Raw genomic sequence first — 17850 nt, 5'->3', positions numbered from 1 at the left:
AGCAATCCTCTCGCACATAACCATCCCTGCATGGGATTCGAACATGCGAACCCACGCAGAGTAATTAGAGGTGCGGTGGCGAGCGTATTCCTAACGCTTAGCCCTTTGAGCCACACCGCCGAGTCGCTTTTCGAGGCGACTGATAGGTCAATCGATTCAGTTCAAATTACCATTACTCAAGGATATAAGAAGTTTCTAGAAGGTTATTACTTTTTTCATATTCTTCAGAATTCCTGTGGGAGAGAAATGTTGCTCGGCGGTGCGGTGCATTGTTAGGAATACGCTCGCCACCGCACCCCTGATTACCCTGCGTTGGTTCGCATCCCATGACAGCAGAGAGATATTCATGTACGAGAGGATCGCTGGACTTCTCGCCACCGTAGGGTGGTTCACTTAAACACTGGACGGTTGAGGCTTACTCCAGCATCAAGTCTATGCATCTAAAACTGATAACTGGCTAACTAATCCCATACCCGAATAGGACGACAGGCCGCGGTTCGCCATGCCCATATGACTAAGTCGTCCCAGCGGCTTTCCGCTTCACCGTGATAAATATGTAAATCCCATCCTATTTTGATTTGTTTCTGGCTGTTGGGCCTGAGAGAAATTGAAAATGCATCAACCTCATCTAAAATATTTGTCCTGGTACCGTGGAGGCAAATCACTGTGGTTGTAATCGACTTAAAAGTGATAAGGAATGCTATCTCTTCAAACCTTCTGTGACTAGGCGCTCAAACATCTCGTTTCAGATGTAAATGATGCCTTTCAGAGGATCGCTCATTCTCCGCACATGATAATCTGTGATATTCTGACATGATATTGATAAGACGATTCAGAATACAATTCTGAAAGAGCCAATAACATCACCAGATAGGATATCATGGCATTAGCTCATGAGACAAAGTAATGCGGGAATATACAATCATTCTTTGATTCCCTTTGTAAAAAAATAGTACGAAAAAGATGACAGGAACAGCAAGGCATGTTGTATTAGGTTGCAAAATTTTACCCAGAGAATCAACCCATATATATTATAAATACTTTAAAATAAATCAAGATATGGTGATAGATAGAACGTGACTTGAAAATATATTGATCAATATAAATTACTCATACTTAACAAAATAAACTGATAACACTTTTCACAAAAATCTTCGCCAGAAAAACATAAGGGCAGGGAGCATCACTGGACTTTATATTAAGTATCCATATAGTTTGCAATATCTGTCATGTTACATATTAAGCAGAGGCATTAGCAACGACCATTTAAAGCTATTTACAAAGCTATTTCTTTTAGTGGTCGTTTGTTTTTTCACTAGCAGAAATAACTGTGAAGCAGTACAGCTTTATTTATTTTATCATATATTAATATTACTCAATACTTTTAATCATCATTACTAAAAGTTTACAGCTAATGAACCTCAAAATAAACTATATATTAGAATAAATATTTGAGATATGCGGCTAAGAAAAAAATCTCAGGCTGCAAGACATATACTTAAATTTCGCAAGTAAACTACATAAATCTTAAATATGTTCATAAAACACACAAGAGAGTAAATGGTTATAAATCTGTTCATCTCAGAAAAAAGTAATATTAAACTTATATAATCTTTATTAACGAGAGCATATTATTATAAATGTAATAAGTACGAATAGCTAAAGCCAAACCTTGTTGGACAGAAGCATGATTGTGACGAGTCAATTACAAATGAACTACTTAAAAAATCCTCTAGTAACTGCAGAATAGGTAAAAAATTAGAAAGCAAAATACGAAAGGGAACATTGTAAAGTGTAATCAGTAATAGAAACAAGTCTAAATGCATGCTACTATCATTATCAGTGATAGTGGATTTATAGGTGCATATCATATGATAACATTTAGATATGTTAGTAATGGTGATGATGAATTTTAGAAATAAGTATGAAACTATATATTATTGAATTATTCAATATAATGTATTATGATCAAATAATGAGCATGGGTTAATAAGAAGATGCTACTGATGGTATTTTGCATTGCCACATGCAAAACGGGCTAATAGAATTAGGATTTACGTTTGCCACTCTACCACCAAGTACTAACATAACGATATCTTGCTCTGACGATGCTGAAAATTGGGTTTGAAAACGTTTCGCAATATTGCTTGAGAGTTCGAAATTCGATTTTTCATCTATATGATTGCTTTCAATAGTGTCATCAATGATCAGTGCTGCCTCAGCTTGAGCACCCATCTCATTTTCAATTGGCTGCATTTCCATATCCCACACTTTAGGGGACATATTTGGATCTATTCTGAAAGGCTTTACAGTAGTAATATCTGGGAATTCATGAGATATAACGGGCACTGGGTTGCCATCATCAAACGAGGTATGAACAACATTTTCTGCCATTTTTAAATCTTCTGGTAAATATACGAAGCTAGTCTCTGTAGAGTTAGTTGATGTCTTATCCAAAGAATCTTGGATTAGATTATAGGAAAAATTTGACAATCCATTTCCGGGAGCTTGTAAACTGCCATGCTTCATCCTCGATGAAACATAACCATAACGCATATTACTGTTATGTAGTTTAGTCCGCATTGACGGTTTCGGAACTTGAAAGAATTTTGAACCATCAAGAAAAGTGTTTGAAGGCAATTTATTACCAGCAGCGTTAACACTTTCACTTTCTTCTGTAGATAAGCTTGCAACCTTATCAGATGAAATCGTATCAATACGAGGTAAAGTATCTTTATCAGATAATTCACTCGCAGGGTTATCATATGCATATTCGCTTGGGCAGTTTTTCGTTACCAGCACTGTTTTATCTAAAAAGTTTATCTCGTTTTCTGCGTCAAAGCTCTCAGATTTTTGCAAAAATTGTGAATTGTTTGGTAATTTTCCACAAGATACACTTCGTTGTTTTGTTGGCGGAGTGCTCTTTAAACTAGCTTTCTTCTTCTTTACATTGGGTAAGGATCTGCAATGATAATGTTTTTTTGCATGTTAGTTTTTTCAGAGATTTCTATGTTTGAATAAAATGAGTAAATTATTAGTTGAAAAAAATTGGGCTGGCAGTTTAAGATTTTCATAAAATCCGATACCAATTATTCGAACAATTTTGTTAATACTGTAATTGTATTTCTTTTAGTACAGCAATTTATAGATGCATAACACTTTGAGATACCACGTTACTAAGGGGACACATCAAAAATTATAACAAAAGTTATGAACATATAATCTAGTGAATTGGTGGTAAACATGATATAAAAGACTTTCATTTTTACCATGTTAGCGAGTCACCCTGCATCTGCATGTGGAGTCTCGCGCAAATGGAGGACAAAGATAGCAAATGAAAATTTTTTATTCCATACATTGAACTGCGTTACATAGTCCCATATAAGACTTAGATGGGGTGATTGAAGAGGGAATACGATTACATTGAGCCAAATCATAAGATAACATGGGAGAAAATAAAAATTTCTCATTGCCGCACTAATAATCCTGTATAGCTGTAAACCTGTTCTTCTGTCAGTGTTTTTCCACACTTTGCGCAAATTTGTATAAATAAAATAATTAAATATTTTTGTACCTTGTGCGAGGTTCATTTTTCTTTTGCAATACAGGAGTAAAATGACTAATCAGGCAATGTCCAGATATAGCAGGAGGTTTCACAGTGTCATTAAAATTACATTTTTTCCAACATTTGTCTTTCATATTCAAACACCACATATCATTTGACGAATCTCCTAATACATTTCGTCCTCCAAAAACATACATAGAATTGCCAACCTGAAAGGTAATACACGGATTAATACAATTGCTAGAAAATCACGATAACAATTACGCTTCTTATATTTTCTAATTGAGGCATTTTAAGGAAAGGGGTATTAGAAAAACCAACGGAAACAGAATTAAAAAACCAACAATATTCAACGAAGCATGTATATTATTTTCTAATTGAGGCATTTTAAGGAAAGAGGTATTAGAAAAACCAACAGAAGCAAAATTCAAAAATCAACAATATTCAATGAAGCATGAAATGGAAACTTGTTCTGTTTAATGACAATTTGTTTTAATATTGTGCTCATTCACACCTTGACAAGGCCATGCACAAGTCATTGATAGGCCTATCTAAAAAGCTACTTTTTTTTAATGTACCAGCATCTTTTTGGGTTGACATTGCCTACCAAATTTATTACACCCTGGTTGAGATGGTGGACATGGGATTGAACTTGAGATGTGTAATCTGTGATGCTAACACAATTAAAAGTATAAGACTTCACAGACAGAAAGTTGTTCTTAAGAGATAATTTTGTTAGATGAGGCAGATGAAACTTTTATTGATTCTTATTATTTTAAAATATTTCCATTGTCTGGCCACAAATAAAGACATTTGCTAACAATATTGGAGATATGATGAGGAACAAAAATCTGTTTTTGGTTATTATTAACTTGTGGAGTCTTTAGAATTTTTCTCACTTCAGAAAGTTTCATTACTAATATGAATATAATACAAAATATTTACTGTGTGCATTGAATGATAGGATAATACCGGAGGTCCACCTTTTGTTTTGACAGGAATCCATACCATCAATTCTGAAATTATTAAATACGATATTACTAAATTACTGATTAATTTTTTCAATGAGGATATAGGTGTTGGCTTGAAAAATATAAAAATCCAATTTCATATTTTTTTCTAATACAGCTCTATCAAAAAGAATTATATATTCAACATTACTTGTTAAAATATTTGTGCAATTTTTCATATATAAAATGGTATCGGAGTAATTTATTGAACACATATTTTGTTATTCAGAACTCCAGGCATAAAAATTCCTGCCCGAAGTGTATTCATAAAGTCCTGTTCTGATTTTAAATTTGTTATGAAGTCAGTTAACAATGTATTTTATTATTTGAACTCTAGTCTAGACATAAAAATTCCTGCCTGAAGGGTCTTCATAAAGTCATGTTCTAATTTCAATTTTGTTATGAAGTCAGTTCACAACATATCCTAACAATATTGGTTTTATTATAAACAATGTTTATTTAGGTTTTATTACTTTATTTAATATATCGAAGGGGGCCAACATAGTATTGATAAATTCCCATTGTAAATTAGAAAATTTGAACACTTAGTGAATACACTGTATATCAGTTCGTAATTGTTGGTTATAAATCACCATGACTAGACATTAAATTGAGTTTACAAAAGCACTAACACTAAAGCAATATTTCAGTACGCTACTTGACTCACCAAAATTCCAAATGAATACATCAGCATTTGGTTTCAGTCCCGTCAGTCCTCCACAAACCCACATTGATTGGTTGTTTACAGTTGCACAATGACCATATCTCGCATCTGGAGCAGAATCACAGGATGCTGCAACATCAAAATGCCATGACTTGGTCTCTGAAAAAGAATGTTTACAATTCCGATCATGAATCTTATGTGAAATATACAGGGTGGGTGTTCATAAAGTTTTAAAATTTTTTAATTTGCAAAGGGAATTTATCGATGTCATATATAGTTCGTTAATCCCCTACAGATGTATTATGAAGTAAAAAAACTAAAATAAACATATATTAATATATGACAGACCTGGTTAAGATATATTTGAAACTGACAAAATTGAAATTGTAATGTGACTTTGTGAACATTGGAAGCAGGATTATATTCCAAATATTATATTGTCATGGCTTGGCTGGATGAATAATTTAAAGAGTATCAATTTGAATATATGGTTTAACATTTGGTTGAAGATGTTCTATAACAGGGGTCGGCGACCTTTTGTCGCTCACGGGCCAGAATTAGGGGTTGCAAGTCATTGCCGGGTCGCACATATTTTTAGAAAGTTGAAAACCGAACAGATGATACTTGGTGGTCATGGTCATCATAATAAAAATCAAGCAGTGATACATCTCTCGAACAGAATATTAATTTATTTCCTCATTGCATTGCATCTCTAAAATTTCATTTGAATATTTTCGGCGCCATTGAACACTTTGCACTTAGCATCAACTATTCTGCGTTTTGTTGCCATTAGTTTAATTATAATTAAATTATATGCTCATTAAACGAGTAATTTATATATAATGTGTATTTTATACTTGTTAGATTTTATTTTAATTTAGTCTACACGTGTCTAACAATAAATTCTGTTACGTAAAGAATATAATCGTCAAAACAGCTGTTTTGTTACTATAATATAGTGAAGCGTCGCAGACCGGATTATACTATTCTGCGGGCCGTAGGTTGCTGACCCCTGTTCTATGGTGTCACCACATTGATATTCTTTGAAATTTCATGTTTTGAAGATTATGTAAAGCAAGAGTCAACAACCTTTTGAAGGCATTGTGATGGAACAGTTTATGAATTCTGCTCTAGAGTTAAGAATTTAGCTTGTCAAGTGTTTGGTGTATCTGACTTAATATTTTCTGTATTTTTTCCTACCTCAAGAAATTACTACAAATATTTATATTTTGGCTATTACTCTAAGCCACACTAAATAGGACAGAATTTACATCTTTATCCGGAAGAGAAGAAAGCTGATGGGATGACTTGAACCACGGTCTCTCATATGGGATTAGTCAACCAGTTGTTTGTTTTAGATGCATGGAATTGATTAGGCAATTAACGATACTTCCATCTGTATGCTGAAGGTAAAATGGTCAATATCAACCTTGAGTGTGACATGTGTTATTCATTCATATCATACTCGTGAATACATCAAGTTGAACAAGAAACAAATATTTATTCTACCCAATGTAATTGTTTTTGTCTTGTGAGAATGATAAGACAGACACAAATGTAGAGGTCATTTGACAGACAACTAACAATCATATGAATGTTCTCTCCCAATTACAATGTACAAAACTAAATAGGTGAGCCTTGTGAATTCATTTCCCAAAAGAATATTTGCTTTGGTGATTTTTGATTTGCGATGCTATTTGTTCAAGTAAAGTAATTTCTATAAAGTTCACAAATTAAAGTCTGAATGTACAAGTCGAAGTAACACATAAAAAATACAATTTAAGATTGTAAATTGTAAGATTGCTTAAAAATTACAATTTCTTATTACAATGTATAATTGAGGTTATCAGGTTATGTAGAATTTAATAAGGCATTACACATTACTTGAGGTACATGTTCAAAGAACTTGAGTTAATAAAAAAACATATTCCTTAAACTATATTTCTAACCAATAAGTTAATGGATAAATCTAAAAATACACTAAAAAGTAAAATTCATATTTAGAAATTCTGAAAAGAGAAAAAATATACAAATAAAAAGTTACGATGTTTCATTATTGAAAAAGTGAAATAAAATTGGAAAAACAGTATAGCGAATCAAATACAACAATTATCTATCAAATAGCCTATAACATATTTCAAATAATTTTGAAGGAATATCAATAAAAGGTAAAATGAATAGCATCCAGACATTTAGTGGACAAAGACTATTATTGAAGTACATGAGGGATTATGACGAAGTATTCGTGAGGTGCTTATAACACTGAAGGGAAGTGCTAACGAAACAGGCTATTGTTCTTCCCTCAAACCTATTGTTATTGGATAAATAGAATATGGAAAATTTCTACATTAGTTGACGCACCCAGTTTGATTAAATATGATTATGTTGAAAAATATAACATGAAACAAAATTGTATAAGGCAAAACCAATATTGTAGAAATAGCCTATATTCTTTCTGCTTACAAGTAACAAAAAATTAATGTTGTATACCTCTGCCTGTAATGTAACATTTTAGCTCATTTATTATATAGGAATAGATGAAGTAATATCTACTCTAACCTAACAATTTTAATTTAATTATCATAACTTTGACATATTTTTCAAATTATAACTCAAAATATAGAACACAAATATTCTTACCAAAATCAAAAAGCCACATTTCTCTAGTAGGTCCGATCAGATCTTGATATCCTCCGTAAACACACATCGCATCCATATATAAAACTGCTGTATGATGCCTTCTCCCACAAGGGGCCTGCAAAAATTATGACAAATTAAAATCAGAGTTATGGAGTGGGCTGGCTAGCACGTACTGATGTACTATTGTGTTTACTGTAGTATAACATTTTCTATGGTTGTTCACAATTTGTTTGAACTCAAGTAAACAACAAATGGGTTATTTCTTAGTATGAGTTCTAATATTGATGAAATTGTATGTGTATAAGAACAGTGAAGGCATAATATCATGGTATCTGGTTTTTGAACATTCAAAACTTAGCAAATTATACAGTTCAATGAACTGGTTAATAATTACAGCAATCATGTGCTTGGATATTTTGTCAAAAACAAGACTAAACAGATAATTATCTCATTCCATCACAATTTGAATCAAATATATACTTGTGTTTTCTTAACTGATGAGTTAAATTGCCTCAAGCATTTGAGTATTGAACCTTTTGTGGTAAATGACAGCAAAACAGCGCTGACATTCAGACCAAAGTATAATAAAGATTGAACTTAGATAATGGATTATTGAAATATTTTACAGTGGATTATGGCAGGTTGTTGATTATTATTGATACTCAAATTGTTTGACATTTCAGTATCCATTCTTTTATAAACTCACCCAACTTGGTCACTAGTCAATACACATTAATCAAAAATTCATTGCACAAATACTAAACTTAATAAAAACAAATCATTGAAAAGGACTTTCCATAAATTGAATTCATCAAAAAACATCTTTTTCTTAAACATTAGTCATTTTAAGGAATTACATTTAATCAAAAGTGTTTGTAAATTCCCAGTGTAGAGAGTTGTGGTAATAGGAAAATGTTTAAAAACATTTTTGTATGTTAACTATCTTCTTAGAATCATCAAGTATGCCTACTTTGTTACACTTTGATGCGTTCAAAAATATAAGTATGACAAAGTCTTTTCTCACTGGTATAACTTATTATAGTTTCAGTAGTTCATGGCACATCAGTGGTTGTCAATAACTTTTCTCATTTTCTTATGAATGAGTACACATGACCCTTCTTTGGGCAAATTTTCTTGTATGAAAAATAAAACACTAAAACTAATAAAAAGCATGGACGGTTACTGCAATTGGAATGAATAATTAAGTGTGATGCAGCCTACATGATCTGATATATATATTGAGCAAAGTTTGAAAAATTTGAATGGACATCTTCAAACTGGCTGATAACTAAGCATACCTGACCCACTTTCATACGCCGTGGGTGAGTAAGGTGGGAAGTCTTGGGGTGGACGACGGTAATATATATTTTTTTGATTGAAAATCATTGATCGAATATTTTTAAACGAATGGTATTGTAAAAATAAATATCAAGTATGTCTCAATGGTAGTGTAGTGGCCGGTGGGTGTTTCTTTTTGTTGATAATGAATAATATTTCTTTAATAAATTATTTGATCAATAAAATTCAATAAATATATTATTCATGTCTCGAAGCCACATGGATTGTCTGATCAAGTGTCTTACCATCACTTTTCCTTCTGTGCCAATCTTTGTCCACTTCATTTGTGTAATGTTGTAACACCATAATGGAGATTCATCTGCCGTAGCAAAACTTGTTTCCCCTCCAAAAATATATATGTTTTCATCATATACGACCATAGTGTGCCCTTCTAAAGGAGGAGGGGAATCCCCAACTGGAAAAAGTTCTTCCCATTTCGAATCGTCTAAAAATTAAAATCATTAAAAATTAAACAAAATTAATAAGTTGGAGGAAAACTGCTCACCACTCGAAAACACTTTAATATTGACCACAATCTTATACCAGAAAAAGTCAATTAATAATTGATGATCTTGGTTAATTAAAAGTAATTTATTTACCAAATGAATACACCCAGAATTGATTTGTAGTTCCTTTCACTCCACGCCCTCCATACATGAATATTTGATTATCGCATACACATACTGCATGATGACTTCTTTGTGAAGGCTGAGGTTTTTGCCCGAACACAGGTGTCCAAATACACGATTGATTCTGAGAACAAAATCATGTCAATGTTTTTAAGAATATTTCCCCATTCTTACTTAAAACAAGTATTTTAAAGATACTGAAGTCTTTACTGTCTGGCATACCCTATCTAATTTGTTACATCACAGATGAAGGGTGGGCTACTGATGCATTTAGATATTTAAAAAAGGATTGTTAAAACATTATGCAATTGGACAAATATTTTATAATATTGGAATTATATTAATACTTATTAAATGCTTCTTATTTCCTTCAATCTGTCATTGAATTCCATTGTATTGATTCATGCTTAATGGTTAAATGAGTGATAAACATAAGTATGTTGGCATTGCAAGTTAAAGATCTTGGGTTCAAACCCAATCAGTTGTCTCTTATACAAAGCCTTGTTCGGAGCGAAGTTATGAAACTTCCTCTTAAAAACACCAACTGACTTTAAAGACTAGTTAACACAATTTCTACAATATTCAAATATCCATTTTATAAATCGTCATATTTAAATGAATAAATCAGGTGTCAGAATGTTATTTCAAACCAAAAAGTATGCTTTGATTGAAATGATAGTTGTTTGGATATCTACCTTAGATTCAGGAAATGTATGTGGTGCTGGTTTAAAACAATTGTACTCGAAAAATTTCATCTGTAATTGATAGAAAATTCAAGCTTATTTAATTCAATCTACAAAAAATGTGGAAACGATAAAGGCGACAATCATCCATAGATCAGTAGATAGAATCTCGTTCTCTGGTCTTGCTGTCTTGGGTTAATTATAATAATATTTGGCAAATGACCAGCTGTTTGTACTAACACTTGCCAATGCAGAAAATGACTCAGATAATTCAGTAATTAAAACAACTATGCTCTGTACCACTTCAATGTTTTGTTTTCAGTCGCTTTTCCTGTCAAGAATTTACATATTATCATAAATGTTTATTCAATCTAATTCTGAACTAAATAAAGATTGAATAATTAGTTCTTGTTGCTCATTTTATGTCTTGTTAAGCTAATGTTCTGATTAGACCTATCTATTTTTATATGATATTTTGATTTCCATTGAATACAATATCTAACCCGCCAGACGCTAACTACGATGCAATATGATGATAAAAGTAAAATGCTTCGGAAAAAAGAAAAACATCCGGCCTATGGCAGTATGAGTAACGCGGAATTTGTCATTGGCTATAGCTCTTTCCAATTCAAACTAAAGTATAAAGTTTTGCTCCTAACACTTCGCACTCCACTGGAAAAGTAAACACACAGAAAATTCCTCGACACCCATTACATTGTAAATGGGGTTACGTAGACGATCATATGATTTACGCAACGACGTACTCGTACGTGAAATGTTTCTCTCGTTGTCATGTACGCACTGTTGAGAAAAACGTAAAAGCTACTATAATATGAGTCATATACATTTTTTAAACAGAATTGGCAGGTTCCCAAATATAATTTTAGTGTTATTACCTAAGAAATAAAGCTAACCACAAACCAATACTATCTAAATAGTCGGTTAATACTACTCGAATTACTATTACTTTATCATCCATTTAACAATGCGTTTTGATGAATATTGTTCTCTCGGGTTCCGTCGAAATATCTAAATAATAAATACCACGCGAGAATTTGTCATCCGTTTCAATAAACATTGACAAAGACAACCTTTTCAGAGAGGTATGACGTCTTCTCCTTCGATAAGATCGTGGATAAATCAGTTCAACCATTACGTAAGACTAGAAGTCTTTGGTTTGTGCGGGACTGGGTCCTCGGCCCTCCAACGGGCCATGGAGTGGTTCTCTGGCTGCCCCGATGAGTAGCCTACTGAATGTAAAGTAATTTAACTAAATTTTTTTGACTGTAATGCAATTTTTCGTTTAATTTCGTTTGGTGTTTTTCATTGTGCATGGCGAATACAATAACTGACCGCAACCTGTTGAAACAAAGCTATTTTATTATCGAAGACCGATTTTTAAGAGTCCTCGCATGGGAGGATGTGTGAATCGTGAAGCACTCAGAGCCATCCATGAAATCAGGGACTAAAAAGAAGACAACAGAAACAAGAGAGCTATGCTCAAATATATGGACACGTAGAGTCACATAATTTTGATGACGTCATAGCGAAAAAAAAGTAATAGCATTCTGGAGAAAATTTTTATCTTTAACCACTGAAAATTTCAAAGCAATTGGTCCAGTATTCGAAGAGAAAAGCGACTTTTTAAAAACGTGTCAAAGAACAAGAACAACAACAACAACATAATATTGAAACGATCGTTATGTCCACTACGTGTCAAAGAATCTCACAAAATAAACTACAGGTACATTAAAATTTAAACGATATTTATATAAGTGCAGATTACCACCCGTCATGTGATTTTACGCTCAGTGGCATGAGCCGTAGTACGTAATTAGGCGTGAAATAAAGTACAAAATTTGATGCCAAGATTTGATGTTAGCTGATCAGTTCCATATGTGCGGCCGTAAAGTTTGTTATAATAAAAATAGTGATTTAAAGCAGGGCCTTGGTGCAGCAGGTTCTATTTTTATTATTATTAAAGATCAACTGAAGAATATCCCCCCAGACCCATTTGGGGAGGAGATTATTCAGTTGGTCTTAGTTGGGGTGAAGATTCTTCAGTTGATCCCTTTTCCCAACTGAAAAATATCTCCTTCCCCCAACCCACCTAAGCCGATAATACCAGTTGATCCTTTATTTGACCTGGTGAGTATCAGTTGATTCTTCATTCGACCTGGACTAATTATTTGGTAGGGTTAGATGGGGTGGAGATTCTTCAGTTGATCCTTTATTATTATTTAGAATTAGTCCGAAATTTCAAGAGCCCTAATGGAGATAACCGAAGGCTGTATTCCCTACGGAAACTCAATAAGCATCGAATAAAGTTTCTAAACAGACAGGAAGCTTGCCTAAGCCAAGGTTGTGGATATCAAAATCTTCCATATGCCGCAGTTCGAAGCTGGAGACAAAATTTTCGCTAACCATGTGAGGGGAGAAGTTTTTTAAATGGCTGGAATCTAAATTTTCCCTGCTCCATTCAAATTATATTATCTGTATGTTTCTAGTTCCAATTCAAACAAACTTCCTGTGTATGTGAAATAATCGTGGTTCGTCCTATGATTACATAGTCTTATAAGCTTCCTTCTCCCCTGGGATAAATATGAAAGACCTACATCCAGCAAAACAAGAACACATAAAAAATCACACTTTTTCATGTCAAATCGTAATTTATAATCGATTAAAAGAAGCAGTATCCACACAAGCACACTTTGATGATAGAGAACACTTACAAATATGAGACAAAATTAATTACATTAAGCTAATCTACAGTGGGAACAACCAAACCAACAAGATTTTTGCGTCTAAAAAATTACATATTGCAGCAAATACAAACAACTTTGGAGTCCATATTAACAATATATGCTTTGGGGTATTTTGAAAAAAATCACTTCGGAAAAAAATAATGGTTATTTATTCTAAGAATACATAATAGAAAAGCCCAATTTCTTCCATAATCAAAAAGTGTGCTAAATGAGTTGTCGACAAATACAAGTTTTTCACACATATATTCCAAATATTGTGTACCACCAATCTAGCTACCTATTCACCAATGTTGAAATAAATAATGATAATTTAAGCGAATGAAAAACGAGAATATCGGTTGGAAACCGAAGACTTATCGATCGATAGTTAGGGGATCCCCCAAAACAGAAACTGCAGTTTCGATTCATCCGCTCTTGTAACTTGCGCACTGCGCATCGCACACACACACTCGGCGGGTTTCAAAATTCTCTCGCTTTACAAAAATCTAGATCACTATATCAATAATTGATTGATAACTCGCTAATTATACGACATAATTCGCCCAAAATCAATAGGCTACTGGTCCGAGATAAGATGAATGCACATGCAAAATCTGGAGCAGATTCAATCTCGCTTTCGTGAGATATCGCGTGCATCTAACAGACACATAGACAGACAGACAGACATACATACATACAGACAAATACCTATCAATATACTTACCGATCTTAAGATCGATAAGTAATGATGCCAAATTAGAAGAATAGAAGTAAAAGTAATTAAAACATTCAATTCCAAACTTCAATTTCGGGATAGGATCCACCATTTACCATTAATTAAGACTATGTGACATGCATTTTATATTGTCAAGTTCATTTTTATCAAGGGAGAAATTACATTTTAAATGACCAATATATCTTAAAATGAATAGGAGACTAACATGAATTGACAGATTGATAAGATATCACAATACAACTTAGACATTTTAGTTGCTGTGGTTGGAGTTGTGATTTATTAAACAAGAACATACAAAAAACAATCGAAACTTGCGTCATAATGTGTACAGTAAAATTATGGTTACATATAACAACTCTTCCCATTCCATTCATGATCAGATGAAACATGCCATAAATGCATGATTAACCTTTGACCCATGCATGAATTGGGTGTAAACTGTAAACTACTAAACAAGATTTGAATACATTACATTGAAAAAACATTTTAATTTAACATTTACCAGTGCATATTTTTATTTAGTGTAATAATAGCATACTAACATTCCTTTTTTAATGGTTCTGTTTCAACGTTTAATAATATGGAAATCTCAATTCATAGGCACCATGTATAACTGTACTAGATTAATCGTTTTGTATTGTGTTGTAGCATTTAAACAAGCACCTTAATGTGATAGTACCAATATTAAAAACTGTTTGAAAACTGAATACCTAAAATTGAATAAAAAAGTAAATATAAGAGCACAATAAGGGTTTAATGATGAAAAAGGATGGACTAATTCACGATGAAAAAATAAACGAACAACTATCATTTGTGAAACAGGTTGGAACATGATCATTGAAACTAGAGTCCCCAATACGCAGAATAATAGAGCTGATTACAGAACTGTGGATTTACAGACTGATGCTATTTTGATTGTATAAAACTCATAGTAGTATTCTGGTACTAAAGATAATAATTTTTATTACTAGGGATACAAAATTTTAGACTATTTAAGTTTAGTCAGAGAATTTGATTAAGGGAGAAGACAGTGTGCCAACACCCAACACAAAATTTTATGTTGATTTCCAAGGGTTTTTTTTGGGCCCCATAGTGTTTGTGATTTTAGTACGGTAAGCGTCGGAGCAGTTTGATTCATATTCCACTCATTGTATTAGAATAGGTTGTCTAACACAAGTTTATGGATACTGTTAGATTAAACATATACTTGTGCTATAAAAATAGACTAAAATATTAGAATACTTGATTCAAACTAACCAGACAAAATGATAAGCAAAGCACAGTTATATGAATAAGCATGATGAAATATACCAGGGCTACTCAACTGGCGGACCGCGGTCCGAATTCAGACCTTTCCGGTATTCGATTCGGACCGCGCATAATTATTCATTTTGAATCATTAACCCCACTTTGAAATTTTCTTTATAAACCACTTTCATAGATTCAAAAATATATATGAAAAGAACTATAATGCCATAACGAACAATCTTTATTAGCTAATAATCATTAGTCGGCAGAGGAATTGCGTGTTTAAAGATGCCGAGATATAATTTCTGGAAAGTCCGGACCCAAATATTTTTGAAGTTTTGTATGCGGACCTTAGGTAAAAATAGTTGAGCAGCCCTGAATTATACAATTGCCATGGATGAGAATATATTACCAACTTGTACCATTATTGTAACACCTATTCAAGATTTTGCAAAAAAAAAATAATTTTAATAGTACGAAGAAAAAAGAAAGTTGCTCAAACTACAGTGATCTACACATAAACCTAAAGCATTAAATTTTAAATGAGATTGCATGCTAATAGAAAATCAATATTAAGTACGATAGGAAAAGTGTTAGGAATTAATAGTAAAAAAGAATTAGGAATAATAACAATAATGATCCATCAAAATAAAAAGAGAAAGTATAGTACAATGACATTTGATACATCGCTGCAATTAGTCATCCATCTATGGACTAGAGAGTATACAGCAAACTATCAATAATTTAAAATAAGGTATTATGTAAGGAAATCATGACATTTTGAAGATATTTCAATGGAAAATTGGTGAAAAACCACACCCATAAAGTATTTCAAATTTTTTTTTTCTTGAAAATCGTTTTGATTTCAATAAAGGTATAGAAAATTGACTTTTTTTGTTCCAAACTTTTTTTGACAAGCCCAGTTTAAATGATAGAATAACCCCAAATTTCCTCTGCGAGTTTTCTTGAAGAGCTGAACTTGTTAATAAAGTGCTAGTCATAAGCAGTATTTTATACACTTTTCATTCTGGAATGGTTTCTAAGGCTCCAATGCTTGTTCATTTAGTTTTTTCCTCATATTAAGAATGGCAGCAAGTTCATCATCACCTTTCTGTTGGTCTTTTACTATAGATTTTTGAACTTGTAGTTGACTGTAGACTCTGGCTCCATCATCTTCACAAACCTGAAAAGCACATAAGTATATGAATGACAAATCTATTTTGAAATAGTAGTTTCAAATACAGAATGTATTATAAATTGGATCATGTTTAAGAAAATAACAAAGAACACACAGAAATCAGTGAATACTTGTTCAAATTTGGAACTGCAGGAACGTTAATACATACCGTTATGTGATTTTTTATTACAGTTTTCACAATCAATTAAATATACTATATGATCAAACTGTGAGACCTCAATCGGTCAAATTTAAAATGATTTGAATATTCGATTCTTTTCTAGACATTCCTTCGTACATCCACACATACGAGCACATAAGATAACAAAACACCTTAATAAGTCAAAATAGATTCCATATTCTAGAATTCCATATTTTTTGTATTTTCGTAAAAAGCAAGCTTCCTATCGTCTCAAAAGATGGAAATTAGACAAAATTGGAAGTACAATCTCACCATTCTGATTTCCTCTTTGGTAAGAGTGAAGATTTGAGCACCAGTCAATACACCAAGACTGTTGATTGTTAACTGGCTAAATCCACGAGATTCCAGCCATCGCATAACTTCTGTTTGGGTCGATTTTTCAGTCAATTTCAACGATGCAGAAGAAGCTGAAAAGGAAGACACGAATTAGGATTGTTGCACTCTTGTTTAAAGTTTCAACACAAGGGCGTCACTATCATTATTGGAAATAATCTATTGTTATGTTGACTTCTATTGTTAAAATATTTTGCCAACAACTTCTTCAGAGTTTGATAGAACAATGAAAAATGAAGTAATTAAAGCATGATAAAAAAGGGTTTAACCTGATTCAGACGCCCAATCGAGCCCAATTTTGAATACATTTTTATTAATGTCATACGACCCCCAAAATTTACCCAATATACAATAATTATATACCATTGGAAAGGTATTTTAGAGTACTATACGCTAGATGTCACTGGAGGACCGTAAACTAAAACACCTCTTTCAAGAGGTCTCTCGTAACGTCAAAAAATAACAAAAATATTTACACTCTCTCATTCTATCAGCTGTTGGACGTCTACAGCTATTGTAAAGCTGAAATGTAACTATACAGTTGACTGCACATCGGTTTTCTCTTTCATATGGTACTAAACGCTTTTCGTTAGCGCGTGTCGTTCAATCGTTTTGGAAATTTTCCGTTTGAGAAGTCACCACATCGAATCAGGCCAGGCTAAGCTTGATAGATCGATCGGTTGTTTGTTTGTGCTTTATCGCGTTGAAAGCTTTTGTGAGTCATAATAAAACATTTATTATGAATCATAAAAGCTTATAATCGTCAGACAAGGAGAATTTGCGAGATAAAACGCCTAACTTTTTTTCGGTGAGGCAGCTGCGATCAAACGACTCGATATTTTTATAACTTCCTGACGTTGTGAGATGTCCACTCTCCTATG

General features: G+C 32.8%; 2 protein-coding genes across 3 annotated transcripts in view; both read right to left on the bottom strand.

Moving 5' to 3' along the window:
• Window positions 1–860: 860 nt before the first annotated feature.
• Window positions 861–10732, bottom strand: LOC120348429 (uncharacterized). Its single transcript, XM_039418543.2, has 8 exons — window positions 10542–10732; window positions 9817–9970; window positions 9463–9662; window positions 7880–7994; window positions 5243–5398; window positions 4511–4581; window positions 3575–3774; window positions 861–2962 (listed from the first exon to the last, which is right to left on the bottom strand). The coding sequence occupies exons 1-8, from the start codon at window positions 10599–10601 to the stop codon at window positions 1987–1989; spliced, it is 1932 nt and encodes a 643-aa protein (XP_039274477.2). The 5' UTR covers window positions 10602–10732; the 3' UTR covers window positions 861–1986.
• A 3291-nt stretch (window positions 10733–14023) lies between these two features.
• The window catches only part of LOC120340278 (epidermal growth factor receptor kinase substrate 8-like), a 29207-nt gene continuing 25380 nt past the window's right edge, over window positions 14024–17850 (bottom strand). For both annotated transcript variants that reach the window (XM_039408546.2, XM_039408547.2), the window contains exons 15-16: window positions 16889–17043; window positions 14024–16440 (exon numbers count right to left, since the gene is read on the bottom strand). In XM_039408546.2, coding sequence (XP_039264480.2) covers window positions 16297–16440; window positions 16889–17043 — 299 coding nt within the window. In that variant the 3' untranslated portion in view covers window positions 14024–16296. The remainder of the gene's footprint in view (window positions 16441–16888; window positions 17044–17850) is intronic.

This window comes from Styela clava, chromosome 1, assembly GCF_964204865.1.
Source record: "Styela clava chromosome 1, kaStyClav1.hap1.2, whole genome shotgun sequence".
Lineage (NCBI taxonomy): Eukaryota > Metazoa > Chordata > Ascidiacea > Stolidobranchia > Styelidae > Styela > Styela clava.
The sequence above is the reverse complement of the archived record's forward strand: the minus strand, read 5'-3'. Positions and strand labels throughout refer to the sequence as shown.

Coding starts and splice junctions, on each gene's coding strand:
- LOC120348429 (XM_039418543.2), bottom strand. CDS start 10,601: ATGAAATTTTTCGAGTACAATTGTTTTAAACCAGCACCACATACATTT. Junction 5,399..7,879: donor AATGTGGCTTTTTGATTTTG/GTAAGAATATTT, acceptor ATTCTTTTTCAG/AGACCAAGTCATGGCATTTT. Junction 2,963..3,574: donor AAAAATGAACCTCGCACAAG/GTACAAAAATAT, acceptor TTATCATTGCAG/ATCCTTACCCAATGTAAAGA.